Here is a 17,020-nt window from a genome sequence, read left to right on the forward strand (position 1 = left end):
TCAGCTTCTTTCATAAACAGTGGCAGGGGCTCAGGGTTTTTTGCTCAAGTTAGTTGCTTAGCCAGTATCCAGTTATTGCTACAAATACAGCATCATTTTCAAGGCTTTATTTTTCTCGACTTGCTTGTTTAGATTCAGATTCTTTTAATTGTTTTCTCCAAAAATGGCTCATGCACAGTTTTTAATTGCTTTTTGTTTCCTTAAACTACTATGAGATGCACATAAGAAGGGAACACAAAAGCTCACTACCTAACCTGTCAAGAATGTGATACAGTAGGCTGTGCCAGTGCAGGAACCCACCTGTTGGTGGACCTCAGCTTCACAATTCAATGCAATCTGAAATGTTAGGAGATGCCTAGGGCTACTTTAAAGATTCTAAAATTGCACATTTAGTGTCTACCATTTTCTGGAATAAAATAGCTTTCCAGTCTCTGTAGACCATCCGACTTCAACAAACTATAACAGAAACATACGTAACATTCCCAAACCCACTTAATCCAGTTTAAGGTCACAGAAGCAGTAAACCCACTCTTGAAAAGACTTCATTTCAGGGCTTATCCAGCACACTCACATAAACACAATTATCATTTTACTTAATACTAGAGGTCAGGGGTAACTAGTACAAAGTAACTCATGACAGCAATCTAGTCATATTTTCCAATAACAAAGTAGCATAACATATTAAGATTTAAATTCCTGTAATCACATTACAGTTATTTGCTTAACCTAGAATGTTGTTACTTGTATTCCACATGATTATTGCATGAAATTGAATTGTAGTTTAAGGAAAACATAGCAAAGTGAATCATTTTGTGTCTGGTGATGTTTGGTAGCTATGTTCATATTTTGTTCTTTGATCAAAATAGATATAGATTTTGTTCTTGATCAAAGAATCTATAATAAATAAATTTGCTCTACAAGGGTAGAAAGGTCTGTATCTAATTGACTTAAATTCATTAAGCATCATGGGTACTACAATGTTGCACATTATTCTGACATACATTTACATTTTTTTGTCACATGTCTTTACTATACCTACGAAAACAGAGACGTTTGTGTACAGATGTAATGTGTTTTTTGTCATCTAAAAGGGTTCTCCTGGGTGGTTTCCTTGTTAACTGCTAAATTTACTTTCATTGTTGTTGGTTACTAGCCACATTACCTATCAAAAACAGGTAATAGAAACCTTTGTCAAAAACAGGTAATAGAATAAATGTAAAAATATTTGATGTCTCTTGCCCTATGTGCACCTTCAGAATTCCTAGTATGCTTTTCCTCTGTCTGAACTTCTTTTTCCAGGCACTTCCTCTCTCAATCAAATTCCCATAAGGCCTTCTTCTCAGACACTTTTGTTTTGAGGCTCCCATTACCCCCTCTGAAAGCACCATTCTTATTCTTGCTATTACTTCACATCTTTGAAGTGTGCCTCCTATGCCTTGACTCCTCCTTTTGTGACTCAATCTCTCTTGTCCAACACTTCCTCTTTTGACTGCATCACCAAAGTCAAACTGACCAATCAGACCAAAGCCAAACTAACCAATCAGATTGCTTGGGAGAACTGGACACATACACACACACAACGCTGTAGTTTTTGTTATATAGTAGATTTCCTGCTTACTGAAAGAACATACTGAAAGGAAATCTGAGTGTCATCTCTTTGTACTTTCCAAATGGTACATATTTGTGTGAGTTTAGAGAACCACGTAAAAGTAAAAAATTAGCAATGTGATTACATTTTCCAGAAAGTCACGAGTAAAGGAATCCCATTACAATTTAAGAGAACTAAATAGTAGTTTGTAATGGATTAGTTTATTTGAGTAGCTACAACAACTCTACCGGTTAGGGAAAAAGATATTTATTAATGTTTAATATTCTTTCATTCTAAGATGTTTGTTAAAAGACATTTTCTTTTTTGATAATAAATGTAGCCTAGAGCAGTAGCTTTTAGTATTATTTTTACTTCAACCTTTAATCTTAGATAACCACAAACAAAGGAAGTGTTAGCAGAGGCAGCAGACTGAGGGCTAGACTAGTAAAAATAAAACTTATCACTACAGAAAAAATGCAGTCTGGCAACCTGAAAAGGTCAGAACATTAAATGGTGAACTGGTAGTTTTTTGTGGATCTTCCACATGCGTAAAATCAAAGTTCTTGAACCATCAGAGGCTCTCCTGTGTGTATGCCTTGTGTACAGGTACTGATATTTTCGGTCAAAATGAGATTAGACAGTGAGGGGATATGAGTGTCTCATCTTAGCCTTGACAAGCTTTTAAAAGTCAACAACTTCAAGCGAAACCAGGAAGAGAGAAGTATGTAGATCAGAAGCTCCATGCCATAAAGAAACACAAGAGAAGAGACTCACTGAATGCTGACACACATTAGGTGTGCTTTTGACAGAGCTGTCTGTGACAGCTCCTAAAAACAGGTTGCAGGTGTGATTTGGACAGACGTAATTACCTTCTAGTTTGCTTTTTGCTTATTAAGAATAATCAATTTATAATGAGAATGATGAATGGTCCTTGGCGCAGGGCACTTTTTAAATAAATAATCGTGTCCCAGGTAGCATTCAGGCTTGGAATCAAGGGCAGATGTGCACAACTGCTGGGTACTTGGCCAATCGCTCCACATACACATGCAGAGGTGGGTGGATTGGTTGGGCACCTCAATTATACCACAGTTGGAGCAGTATGTCGCATCTGCACTCAATTAATCAGGCAGGATAAAGGAGTCTGCATGGGACAGAAACGAGAAGGAAAAGAAAGCAAAATGAAAAAGAAAGAGAGCAAAGTTTAATGGAGAGAGAGAGAGAGAAGGAGGCTGGTGTGAGTGAGCAAGATAGAGAGCCGATGCAACACATATTGAAGCAGGCGAATGAGAAAGGAGCTCTGGGGATGGAGTGTGTGACTGGCACTCAAGAGGGGGCTGAAGCTTCCTGATGAGCAGCCACGGAGCAGGAACAACCACAACACTCTGGAGGACTCCCCACAAGGCTATGGAAGAGTGGAGGCTTGCCTGCGCCCCACTGAACACCATGGGATGGGCAGGGACAAAAGCAGGAACTGAGGGTTTCTGCATCTATTGGTTGATGTCTCTCCATGCTGCAAGATCCAGAAAGAATAAGCTGGGGAGATGTCCATTACAAAGGAATGCACCAGGGCTCAGGAATGTTAGAAGATTTTAACCTAATTTTTTCTGGATTTCTTTATTATGGATTTTTAACCGCCACGCCATGCTCTGCACTTTTGAAAAAAATTTATTTGATTTATTTTAATAAAAGTACAGTTCACTTTACATCTACCCCTTGTCTGGATGTATGTGTCCTCATTTGTCCAGCTCATCTCAATTACAACTATCAACGATTTGGAATCTAAAGGCTCCTGGGCGGAACAGGTAGTGTGGAGCCAACTTGGAACCTCATAATGAGTTACCTACTCCCCTTGCATGTATTAGTATTTGTACTGTCTTGCCATCTGGGGTATACCTGAAAGAAGAGATGTCCTCTAATAGAAGTGAAGCACAGTTGGAATCAGTCCTGGGTGAAGACGGATCCACAGACTCAGCTTTAAGTATGTTGTGACTGTGGGCTATATCCTCTTCCATACCAGGTGAGTGCAAGAATAAGATAACTAGAGCAGAGGTGGAGGACATGTGCGCATTTCTACGTACCAAAGAGTCTGAGTGTGAGAATAAAAGTGTTTATGTTTTAGGACAGGGTCATCCCAAAACTCTTCCACAATAAAACACTGCCCAATAAACACATTTATAGAATGTGTGTGGAAATGCAGAGTACCCAGAGGAAAAAAAAAAACAAAAAAAGCTACATAGACACAAAAGTGTTTTCTCTCACCCTCTTGCGAGAACACCACTTTATGGCATGTGGGACCATTTATGCATTTTGAAGTATTGCATTTTATACAATTATCATACTGTGTACTGTGGGACCTGCTTGCATGTATGTTGAAGAGCTCACTTTGACTCTCAATATAATTTTCTCATTATATTTGCTAATATTGATTCAGCACTTTTTTTTGAGATTTGTTCTGCTTATAAAAAAAGTGAACATCTCCGCAACGTGCTCCAATTTTTAGACTGCGTCCGCATTCTTAACAATGATGCTCATCTGAATAAATCATGCAGTATACTGTAATTAAAACTGCACATCTTGCTACATAGTAAGCTACTGCATTGAACAGATTTGCTCACAAGAAAAACACAATAAAATCTAGAGTAATTACATAGTGCACAAATTTCTAAGCAGTTAAAGCTGCTGAAATGATTTTTTGTTTATTGTCTATGTTGTTGCTGTCATTGCTTTTATTATCAGATAATCTGTCTCCTTCTCATAATTCTATTCCTGAAAATTCAAAGTACACTGTTGTCCTTCATAGGAGTCTGCCAATGTCAACAACTGTTAAATCATTTGAATGTGTCAGCAATTATAGCAAATAGGGGTCATTTTCCAGAAGAATGGAATGACTAGCTTCCAGTTCACCGTCTGAACTTTCATAAATAACAAATGCATTTGCTTTATCTCTGGATGCGCAGTTTTTTTTCTGCTTTGATAAAATCTTTGGAAATTGCTGCAGCTTTTTGCTGTTTCCATTTGATTTTCCAAATGGGACACCACTTGGTTTCTAGTGCTTAATGTTTTAATAAATGGACCGAGGAAAACCTTAAATGAAAAACACAGCATAGCTGATGGATATAATTAATTGAACATAAATTGCAAAACTAGATAATGAACATTCCCTAATGGAAAAAATTATCCAGTTTGCACAAATACCTACATATTAAAGAGAGGATGACACCTCATTCCAAAGCAATGGAAGGATGTATTACCTCAAGGTGAGTCCACGTGTGGAAATCCTTAATACTTGATAAAAGCCTCATGGTTTGTATTACAAGATGCAGAACATCTAATTGCTTCCTGTACGTTTGCAACCCGAGATATTTCTTCCTTTTTTGCATATAACAAAGACATATGCATTGCATTTGTCATTCCAACAGATTGCACATCACAAACATTAACACTGTTATTGTTTTTTCGTGTCTGCCGTTTCTATAGGAGGGTGACAATGAGTTAAATTCCAATGGATGTTTTTCAAATGTTGACAAGCAATAAGCAAAAGGTATCACTGAAAACCACAGACAACAAAACAGCAAAAAAAAAAAAACAGTACGAGGAAAGTTTGAAGAAAGACATTTTTTTTTACAAAGTTTCTGTTTGGGGATCGTTGTGCAAATGTGCACAACTGAGCTGCAACCACAGATCTAACTGCTCTGTGGATGATTCATTCAAGCATTTCAAGGTCACTTCGTTGTACTGAAAGTATTTGCTGAATGTACTTCATAGTAACGAGATTTCTATAGACTTGTGTCATACCATAAAAATACTTTGTTGTAATGCTCTCTCACCTCCGTCTCTCTCCTCCCTCTGCGCCGTTGCAAAGCCCCGCCTGCCAAGCATTCTGAAAAGTCTTAGTGAGTCTCCATTGCTGGCAGTTTTCTTACGGCCCGGTAGTGGGCTGCGGACCGGGGGTTAGGGACCCCTGCTGCAGAGCATTGCTCCAAGCACTGCAAAGTGGACTTCAATTAGTGTACTAGAACAGGGGTAGGCAATGTCGGTCCTGGAGTGCCGCAGTGGCTACAGGGTTTCATTCCAACCCAATTGCTTAATTAGAAACCAATCATTGCCAATCTCAGACCTTATTTAATTTTATGGCTTGTTATTCTGTGCAATGTAAGGCTCTTATATCGTAGATTTTTCTTCCTTTCCAAGGATATCATCCAAATGATTTGAAACCTAAAACAGATCATTTTCAGTCTGTCACATTTTTCTATTAAGTGTTTTATTAAATCAAACCGTGCATGATGAACACACACAGATGTAATTGGAAAAAAGCTAGCTGGAGAACTGCTGGCTGCTTTGTCTTTTACATCTTATTGCTAATAAGGAGCAATTAAAACACTGAATTCAGCAGTTTAAGATTGAAATAAGCAATTAAGGTTGGAGAACCTTAACAAGCGAGACCACTAAAATGAAGCATCAATTGGATTGGGCTCCCCCCTCCATACATTTAAGAAAATAAATGGTGGTGGTAACATAAACTGCAAGGGAAGTGCAGTGCTTCAACTTTAACACAATATATTTGTAAAGCTGCAGTGTCACCATTTATGAATAAGTTAGTGTGTTTTGACCAATTACACAATCTGTTTCAAATGAGAAAGAGCTTTTAAGAATTGAAAGATCCTCTGATGATAAAATGATCAAGTAAAATAGCATTGTATATTTGAGAATATTAGATACTATCTATCTATCTATCAATCCTGTTTTGCAGTTGTAGCTTAAAAATACTTTTAAAATGGTTAAGTGCTTAGGCCTACATTCTTTTTTCCCTTTCATTCCAAGGTGGAGCATAGAGCCTCTACACAGAAGTGCCACCTTGTCCTGTTTCTTGCCAGTGCCTTCCCTAATATTGCTGCCTCCTTGCCCACTGTTCTCCTCCAAGTCATCCTCAGCGTCCTCTGCATTTTGATCCCTGTGGGTTCCAGTCCAAGACCTTCTTTTCAACTGCTTGAGCATCCATCAGCAGGATTTGCCCCAGCCACCTCCATTTCCTTCTCTCATTTGCAGTTGTGTACTTTCATCACTTGCCCACAATTTGTCTCTGGCTGTCTTACATTTACTATTCTTCTTGGACATCAGTTAATGAACACTTGCTGATTCTGAATAATTCAACTTGTAATGTCAGATTTTTCACAGCCTTGCAGTAACATGCTCTTAACATTTGAGCTACAAAATCTCATCGTAGTCCTCCTTGATGTGTTATTGGCCTTCCAATAACCATACAGCTGTGTAAATGCACCATTCACTTTTCTGATTCGGTTCTGTACACTTTCTTGTGTCCCACCTGATTTTGTCAGCGTACTGACAAGATATGTAAACTCTTCCACATCTTCAACATAATTTCCATGGAGTTTGAACTCTGCCCTTCAATGTGCGTTTAAATGTACTGACTTTGTCTTTTGTTCATTTAATTTTAGCCCAGCTTTCTAGACCCCCTTTGCAAATCATCCAGCTGTCCTTTCATTTCAATAAGTGTGTTGAAGAGCATGCAAATATCAAAAGCAAAGTCAAAACCCTACAGTCTTTTATTTAGGTCCCACATTATTCCTCTCCTCTTTTTTACTGATGATTTCTGCATAATCATAACACCATAAGGAAAACAATGGGTGAAAGGATACACCCTTGTCTCACATCTGAGGTCACAGGAAATTCTTCAGTCAATTTACCTTTATGTATACCCCGGCATCTATAATTTTTCTATAAATTTCTTTAGCTGGGCAGTCCACAGCTTCTCATTATAGTCCACATGCTACTGTATCTCTTTCAATCAAGTCGACAGATTTTTGGTAATCTATGAAGACCAGATACAGTTGGGCTTGCCATTCTTCTCACTGTTCAATAATTAGACTTAGGCAATTAGTTTGGTTTACAGAAGATCTATTATTCCTTAAAATGGCTTGTTTTTTTTCTTTAATTGCCTCCCCACTGTTGCTTTAAACCTATTCAGAATTATATTTGCCATGAATTTGCATACTACTAAAAGAATTGTTATTCCTTTCTAGTTGTCGCAATTGCTCAAATTGTCTTTCTTAGGGATTTTAACAATCAAACACCTCCACCATGTTTCTTCAGTTTGACACGCCTTCATAAAAAAATTATACAAAATTTCAGAGAAGAATTTAGCATTTACTTTTAGGAGCACTGGTGTTTTACCATCTACAGTATACTAGGAATTACATGCTTCCTTAGTTCCCTACCAGTCTTTAATATTTATTCTTTACTTTGTTGCAGCATCCTAGTATTTCCTCTAGGGAGCGATTAAGCCAGATTTCCTCTCATCCCCTCAAGATCAGAATCCATTACATTAAGTACCCCACTGATGTATTCCTACTATTTCCTCACAACCTCTTCCAAGCAATTCACCATCTTTTACCTTCAGCGGGTCTATTTTGTTTTCCTTCTTGACAGAATTCTATCAGTATCATATACAGTAGTTCTGTCATATTTCCTTTGAAACGTATTCTGTTCCTCTTGCATGCTCCTCCACCCAGTTTCGTTTATCTCTTCCACCACATCTGTTTATTTTGTGATCACAATGTGCGTACTGACTCTGCAGTTCACTCTTCTTTTCCTGTCACTAATACTTAATTTTATTAACTTCTATTGTACACAAGTAATTTTGTTATTTGTTATGTTTTGTTTTCTTTGATATAATTGAGTATGTGACCAAATGCAGCAACAGGGCTGGACGGGCATCCTGGCCAGGAAAGGGAGCAGACCTGGAAGGAAGGACTGGAAAGGGTGGATGGACACCCATTAAAAAGAGAGGATGTGGCTGGAGGTCCCAGAGTTCAGTGCATATTAAGGAACCAGCCGGGCATGCCGGGATATGTAGTCCGGCAGAGCAGCCCTGCTCGGGTCACTGGGTGCCACAAGAGGGTGCTGTAAGGAGACAAGCTCCCTACTTTCATCGGGCAGTCGTCCTGGCACCAGAAGTACTCCAGGGTCTGTAATAATAGGGACTGCACTTCCTTATTCAGGCAAGTCCGAGCTGGGAGGTAGAGAGGCAACACTTGACTGGAGGAGGGCAGTGCGGTAGTGAGAGAATTACTGGGAGGAAAACCTGTGGATTGTGCTTTTTGTACCATATTTGAGGTATTTTTTGGTTAATAAACTACCTTTATTTGAATCTGGGACTGTGATTCTGTGTTCGTGTCAGGATTTGGGCTTGCTGACACCCGGGTTTCCATCATAACAGGTAATATGGACAGTACTTGAACCAAATGCCCCACATTAAATTATAATATAACCTTTTAGGAACTTGATGGCAGGCTGTTATGTTCTACCAAGCTCACTAATTAGGTGAAAAGGCTGACGAATGTTTTAGTCTCCGCTCTGACTACCAACACCAGATTCTGTGACACTGCTGCTGATCATGATAAGTAGGGTGACAGACTGTGCAGGATGTTAAAATTACCAATACTGTTTGGGTATGAATGCAAAAATAGTTGACATTAAAACTGAAAGCATTACAAAAAACAAAGTCTCATTCTTAAAATACATTGTATCATACTTTGTTAGCGAGTAAAATAATCTGCCATCATCAAGTCATTGGTGAAGTACAAATTTGCTTCACTGCAAGAAAGAGTAGCTGTGGAGAATTCTGTTACCATGGATAGCAATAACAACTTTGTCTTGTCCAAAAAGGTGACGGAGTTGCACCTAAATTTCAAGGTGAGGAAATTTTGTATACTCCCAACAGTGAAATGACACAAGGGATGGTAAATAGAATCTTCCCAATTTTCATAGAGTATAAACTGGTCCAGAAAATGAAAACAGAAAATGTAGTTAGGATCTCAGAAGCAGTAAAGTTCTTGCAAGCACGCTTTTGAAAGATCACCTAAATCAATGTTAAAATATCAATAAACAACTAAAAATGGATGACAAGGTTAAAGTACACTGCCAGTCTGTTATGTGCAGATTGTCTTCTCTGTTTGTCTGACATATCTGTTGACATTCATGAAATAAAGAGAGGAAGAGACAGCCCATTACTAAAGGATTTACGCTGATGCAGGATTATCTCCTCAGAAAGCTATTCAAGTTGGCCACTAAATATTATATAGCTCACTTACGGGTCCTGAAAGAAAAAGTATCTTAGGGCTACAATTTTTCTCTTGTGTTCCTATAGGCAGATCCTAGATTGCTTATGGCATTTTGGTGTCATTGCTAATTGGTTTTGATGTTCAAAATTGAAAGACCCTAACAAAATTATGTCAGAATGACATAGCAGAGGGCAGCACGGTGGCGCAGTGGGTAGCGCTGCTGCCTCACAGTTGGAAGACCTGGGGACCCGGGTTTGCTTCCTGGGTCCTCCCTGCGTGGAGTTTGCATGTTCTCCCCATGTCTGCGTGGGTTTCCTCCAGGTACTCTGGTTTCCTCTCACAGTCCAAAGACATGCAGGTTAGGTGGATTGGCAATTCTCAATTGGCCCTAGTGTGTGCTTGGTGTGTGGGTGTGTTTGTGTGTGTCCTGCGGTGGGTTGGCACCCTGCCCGGGATTGGTTCCTGCTTGTGCCCTGTGTTGGCTGATATTGGCTCCAGCAGACCCCCGTGACCCTGTGTTCAGATTCAGCGGGTTGGAAAATGGATGGATGACATGGCAGAAAGTGGAATATTATTTGATATGCTATAGAATTATAAAGGTCCTTGTAAAACAGATCTATTGTAAATTTACCTACAATACAAACAACAGAGTATGGCAACAAATAAAAATGCCCATTTTGCTCTTGTGCTACTCCACTGCTGAAATCAATAGTTACCACTCAGAGCTTAAAAGTTATTGATTGAACTCAGTCTACTTGATGGTTAAATGTTTATTTCTTGCAATTGATGAATGAACAGTCTACTATTTCATGATAGGCAATATTGCCATTGATGCAACAAGCACGTTCCACACTCAGCAATAAACTAAAAGCAGTACAAAGTTACATGTTGATCTGTCATAAATCTATGTTATAGCTTGTTTTAGGTTCTTTTGGTTACATTTTTAGAATTTTAGATACATATTTCAATTCGTTTATTTGGTTGAATGTCACAACAGTGATGTCATCATGCCATTTTGTGGTCAATGTCTATGCTTGCTGCAATTTTGGGTGTTGTCGCCCCTGAAATGTTGCTTGCAGCAACTGCCATGATTTGTTTGTATTTTGTTCATTTTTCCTACTGTGAATCAATTTTTTCCAGATTCCCAAATAACCTTTTCAAATTATTTTTTTTTGTTCCAGATAATCTAATGAAAAATGTCAAAGTTCAGTCTATAAAGTTCAATCTACCTCATGGCAACACTGTCTGGCTTGTATATTTTCATGTAAGTGCTGCTCATTGTGTTCTTGCACTGTTGCTACAGCGTGATGTCCCTTTGACAGGGTGTATCAAACAGTGTGGCGTCATAGATGCAATGAAATTTAAGCCAGCCAAATTTGTGGAGTCAAAACAAAACCTTTTAGAAGTGTTACATTGATTTAGACTTTAGGTTCAACAGTCCTTGGCTAGGTTTTCCTGAATTTGTTTCTTGCTTCACTTTAGGTTTAGTCGCACAAGTATTTGTCTTTCTTGTTTTCTTTTTGGTTACTATGTTCACATCACTGTCCTTTCTCCATTTTGCCTAGTGGACTGCCACCATTCCATCTTGTGGCACATGCTAGTCACATGCCTCCCGACTTTGTGATGTTATTGCGCTTCCTCTGTTTATAAGGGTGGCATGCAGCTCTTGGTATTCTAGTGTTGGATATTTTCTTTAAATAAAACTGTGGAACCTTGTGCTTCTTAAGGATATGAGGCTCAAGACAGTATTAGAACTTATGGATCAAATTCTTCTGTTTTAGTCTATGTTTTTTTTTTAATTTGCACTCTTGCTTTGGGTTTACCAGTTTGGTTGCCTCCACTGGCATTTAAAATACTTGCCTGACATCAGACTATGAATTTGCCTTTCCCTTTAAACAATGTCTATACTCTCTTGGTTAATTTCCATTAGTTAAAACTGAACTAAACTCTGGACACATCCTTCCTCCCATTAAAAAGAGTACAAGCTTGATACAAAAAGTACACAGGACTGATGGATACAATTTATGTTTAGGATGAACTTAAGTAAACACATGGAAATTTGATTTAATAGGTTTTAATAGGACTACAGAACACTGGTCAAAAATATTTCTAACGTACAACCCCAACTCGGAAAAAGTTTTGATAGTATGGAAAATGCAAACAAAGGCAAAAATTAGTGATATCTGAATCCAACACAAACATTATAAAAACAAGATACTTAATATTTAGTTTGGCCAACTTCACTTTTTCATTGAGGGCCAGCAAGACATTCTAAAAAAATGCTGGAATGGGTTGATTTAGGGCTAATAACAAGATAAAAACAAGATAAAAAAGAAAGTAGTTATGTGAACAGAAACAGATGATGTTCAATGGGTGATTGTAACCATGTTCAGATATAAAAGGTGCATCCAGGAATGGCCCTATAGGAGCAAAGATGGGCATAGGATCGCCAATCTTCCCACAAATCCTTGCAAAAATCAGTCAATTTCAAAACAATGATTTTCAAAGACACATTGGGTAGAATTTGGGCAGTACACTCTCAACAGTGCAGGATATAATAAAAAAAATCAAGGAATATTCTGTGTATAAAGGGCAAGGGCAAAAGCCTCAGCTGATAGATAGATAGATAGATAGATAGATAGATAGATAGATAGATAGATAGATAGATAGATAGATAGATAGATAGATAGATAGATAGATAGATAGATAGATAGATAGATAGATAGATAGATACTTTATTAATCCCAATGGGATCTCCAATTCCTGAGATGGAACTTCACAAAGAACCGTTATTCACCAATAAGTGAAATAATGACATTGGCTCAGCAGTACTTCGGCAAACCTTTAGGAAGTAATACGTAATCACATTCATGAATGCCAGTTACTACTGTACTGCACAAAATGAAAGCCCTACGTTAAAAGCATGTGGGTGCTTGACTGGCCTGTCTGTAGTCCTGGCCTGTTCCATATTGACAAAGTATGGCACATTTTGTGTTTCAATGAAGATAGCCATACTGTTGCACACTGTGGTAAAGTGAGGTCCGCAGCTGATTGCTGTCTTTTAAATAAATAATTGCCACACTTGTGTCTTTGTGTGGGGTGGTTGTGGGGTGAAAGTGGTTCCCGTGCGCGATGTGGGAGTGGATGGCCCTGCACTTAGTGCACAGGAGGAGGATCGCCTCCATCCCTAATTGACGCTAGGAGCTGCTGATTGCCGCAGTTGTGACATGTTCTTACTTTAAAAAGGGAAGTACGAGTGCAGGATACGGAAGGAGGAAAAACGAGGGAAAGAAAAGGAAAATGGCACAGAAGAAGACAGGCAAGAGTGTGAAGGAGAGTGAGCAGTTGTAATGAGAGGAAGCAGGCTGACAGGTGTAGGAGTGTGTGGCCGGCACTCAGGAGTCACTCCTGTTGAACATCCAAGTAGCAGGAGCGACCACTAGGCTCAGGAGTGTCCTCTTGCCGTGAGGAGCCAATGGATCGGTGGTGGTGAGAGGACAGAACGCACTTTCACTGGGTGGAGCCTGGAAAGGCAGTGGTGGGAGTGGGAGCAGGGTTTGGTGGCTCCCCACAGATGCCAGGAGATGAAGGGTGTCTGCGCCTCCATTGTTTTAATGAATTTATTTATTTGAATTTTAACCTCCACTGATCACTTTCATTTTATGGAATATTTATTTAGAACTTTGCACTGCACTTTGGGACACTTGTTTTGTTTTTTTTAATAAAAGCACTGAGCACTTTGCACCTTCCCCTTGCTGTCATCTGCCACTCTCATCCGGTTACAGTGTTGGGTTCAAGAGGCTCCCAAAAATGAAGAGGGAGCATGGAGCCAACCCACACCATCACACACACCTTAAGATTTATTTGCAAGAGGACTGGGACAAAATTACATCTGAAAGACTTGATAACCTTTGTTCTAGCATATTCTTCTAGTAGAAGGGCTGAAGATGTGCCAGTCTACAATGCATTATGGTTTGTTGTATTTTAGATATCTAGCTTATCTTAATTCCTACCATTCTAGAAGACATACACTACAGGTATACTTTCATTTTTTTCCTTTATCCATGGATACACAATCAAGTTCCCTCAGATATGACACTCGGCCTCACAGCAGACACGGGTATTCTTGAAGGCACAGTCTTACTGTATATGGACAGCCTTGTCAATGTATTGTTGGACGACTATGTAGAGTGAGACTGGGTAGCCAGATAGCTTACTGACTGGTTGTAAAATATTCTGTTTACGCATTGACTATGGAACCGCAAAGACTTTAATCAAGGACTCATATTATATATCAGCATCATTTATGGATGTGCTTAACTATAGGCCTGTACTCTAAGCCAGTGCTTCTCAACCACTAAGTCTCAACAATTTTTGAGTCGTGAGCTACTATTGATTATATTGGTAGTGGGTTGCAGAGGGTTGCAAAGTTTTATCGGTCCACTGATCCCACTTGATTACCCTCCAGCTTTAACAACCGCAGTCAATTTACCATGATGACCCTCCCCTCGTTGTGCACTATTTATCAAGGGAGGCACCCGCTCTGAGGATTTGAGGGGTCCAACCATCCCAGTTACTATGACACTTATGAGGTAGAAAGTGGGTTATGAAACCCCATGTAAGAATTGTAAGAGTGCTATAAAAACCATTATTATGGATGTCCAAATACAACTTTAATAAATGTCAAGAAAGAACTTATTGAACATGAACAATTCTTGGCAAAGTTAGAGTTGGTAGTAGTGAGATATTTTCTCTTAGTGCATACAGTATATTTAAAAAGCATTATCAGTGGCATTCCTTCTATTTGCAACACAGTATGTTGTTGCCCTCTTAAAATTCCCTAGTCATTAAATGTAAAAATCTAGTAGTTATTATCTAATAGTGTAACAAATAATGGGAAAATTTACAATCCGATCTTTTCTCTAACTCACTGTATCTCCATCAGGGATGTGGCAAAAAAAGGTTAAGTATTTTAAAGTCTCTTATGAATTGTTTTTTAGTATCAGTCATGGGATTGACAGCTCCCTGGATATTATATTTCAAATGTGTTTTCTTTATATACTAAAATAGTTTAAAAGATATATTTAGAGAATTGAAATTCAAAAGCTATCATTTACCTGCACAGAAAGATCTCCAGCTTCTCGATGAATTTTTATTTTATGAAGCTGTCCATTTGCAAGGTTTCGGAAATTGATTTTGAAAACTTCCGCATCTTTGCTATTATGCAGCTTGATTTTGATTTGCAAATGGCCTAGAGAAGAAACAAAAAAAATTAAAATGAATGATTATTTCCACAAATGCAATCTTATGGCTTACTGCACATGTATCGAAATAATGGAAGAGGTTTTGTGGTGTTCTGCTATGTCAGTTAAGCCAGCATCAGTTTTATTTCTTCCTGTGAATTTTTGTACAGGCTGTTGGGTTGACACAATACTACAGATGCCTACAGTGTCTTTACAACATAGGGCTAATTTTAAATCCAAGCAATACCCTTCTATTCTATAACAGACTGAATGAATGCTTTCCCCAATCTTTATCTTTTCTTTTTATTTTCTTGCCTTTCTTTGTTTTTCTTTTTTTTAAGGTCAAGCCACAGGAGGCAGGGCCTCCACTTCTGGTCTGCATAAAAATCTGCCACACCCTCAGTTCTGTACTGCGGCATTTACTGAGTTATCTGTGCGGTGACCATCCTCATACGAGTTAAGAATTGTTTTTTTATTTTTGTTTGTTTTGTTCTGCTTAATTCAGTTTCATTCTATTCATTTTATAGGGCTTCATAGCTAATATTATTCTTGGTCTTTTTTCGGGTTTTAGCCAGAGTACTGGAAGTAGTATGTGATGGACGATATGCAGAGGCAAGCATTTTGGCCGGGAAGGAGGGTGGTTCCTTAACCAGATGGTAAGCCAACCCAATGCCACTCCAAGAAACGGAGCAAAGGAAACTCTTCCTTGCCCAGAATAGAGGCAGAGGATGTCAGTGTCTGGAGGAATACACGGGCGTCCCAGCTGGGTTAGATCCAGGAACAATACCAAGCTGGGAGGCCCATATAATAGAAGGACTGGGGAGAACAATGGATTTGGTACATTTCCTTCCCACAAAATGCTAGATGGCAGCTCCCCTGGTTTACAGTGGTGCCTTGGATTCCCACAGGGCACCATGGGAGTTGTTGTTTGATATCTCAGCCCTGTTGGGTACCTTGGGTACTTTTCCATCTGATCCGGGTTGGCCAATATAAAAGGATGGGGCTGACTTCACAGAAGTGAGTCAGAGTCGGTTGGAAGTGGACAAAGCTCGCCTGGGAGGTGTCGAGGAGAAGAACAGAGAGAAGAGAAACTGAGGAGAGTTGTGGTGATTGCACTTTTAAACTTTTGTGAAAGGTAACTGTACAAATAAATCAGTTTAATTTAAACAGGACGTCTCTGTGAAGTTGAGTCTGGGGATTGGGGCTCCCTTGTGCCCCGAGCGGTTCACAACTGGTTATTTATTCTTTTTTAATTGTTACATTAGCTCTCTCTCTCTCATTGTTTCTTCAGTGAATTGTTTCAGTATCTGTGTAATTGCCATGTTCTTTTCTTGTCTATTTTTTTTCGCTAATCTTAATTATTGTTATTTAGTTATTGTTAAAAACTGTATTACTTTTTCTTTTCTCTTATTTCTGTTATTTTGAGGTTTTGCATTATTAAGGTGTTTAATGAACAATAAATTATTCACTAAGGAAAGTTCAAGTATTGCTTTCTATTAGACAAATATTTGCTGTTTACTTGGATTTTGTGCTTAGTTTCTTCATAAATGTATTTTCTAAGATACAAATCACAATACCCAATTTCAGTTACGGTCTTGTAATATTTAATTATTTGTCCATACGTTTTCACTCACAGATGTAATTTACCTAACACGAGCAAGTCAGGGCCAGTCATGGTGCACTCCCATGACCCCCATTTGAGTAGTTTGACATTTCCAGTAACTCAGACCAGCAAGTCCGCAACTCGCGCTGACAGGTTTGATTTTATCGTAAGTTGTACAGATAGGCGCTGTGCACAAAAGAGCTAACAAAAAATGAGCGCTCACCTGAAAATACAATGCATGCAAGGCAGTGACAAGTAAACTGTGGAAGCATGTGTTGTGGAACTTGCAAAAAGAATAGAGGCTCATTTGTCTAGTGTTTTATGTATCACAAGAGAATTGAAAAAAGAAATGTCAGAGATTGCAATTGAACTTGCTGCATTTGCACAACACTGGCGCAGTCAGATAGCACATTATTGGCTGTCAGAAAAAGGTGAGAGCATTGCAGTTCTTTGGAAATGTGGAACTGTGCTGGAAAGTCATTATAGGGTTATGTAGTTTGGCCAC

The 17,020-nt window shown here is 38.8% G+C and overlaps 1 protein-coding gene across 1 annotated transcript in view; it reads right to left on the bottom strand.

Moving 5' to 3' along the window:
- cntnap3 (contactin associated protein family member 3) overlaps positions 1–17,020 on the bottom strand; it is a 603,541-nt gene that overhangs the window by 24,863 nt on the left and 561,658 nt on the right. The window contains exon 20 of the mRNA XM_028804840.2: positions 14,787–14,920. Within this exon, the coding sequence (XP_028660673.1) occupies positions 14,787–14,920 (134 nt within the window). The remainder of the gene's footprint in view (positions 1–14,786; positions 14,921–17,020) is intronic.

This window comes from Erpetoichthys calabaricus, chromosome 7, assembly GCF_900747795.2.
Source record: "Erpetoichthys calabaricus chromosome 7, fErpCal1.3, whole genome shotgun sequence".
Taxonomy (NCBI): Eukaryota; Metazoa; Chordata; class Cladistia; order Polypteriformes; family Polypteridae; genus Erpetoichthys; species Erpetoichthys calabaricus.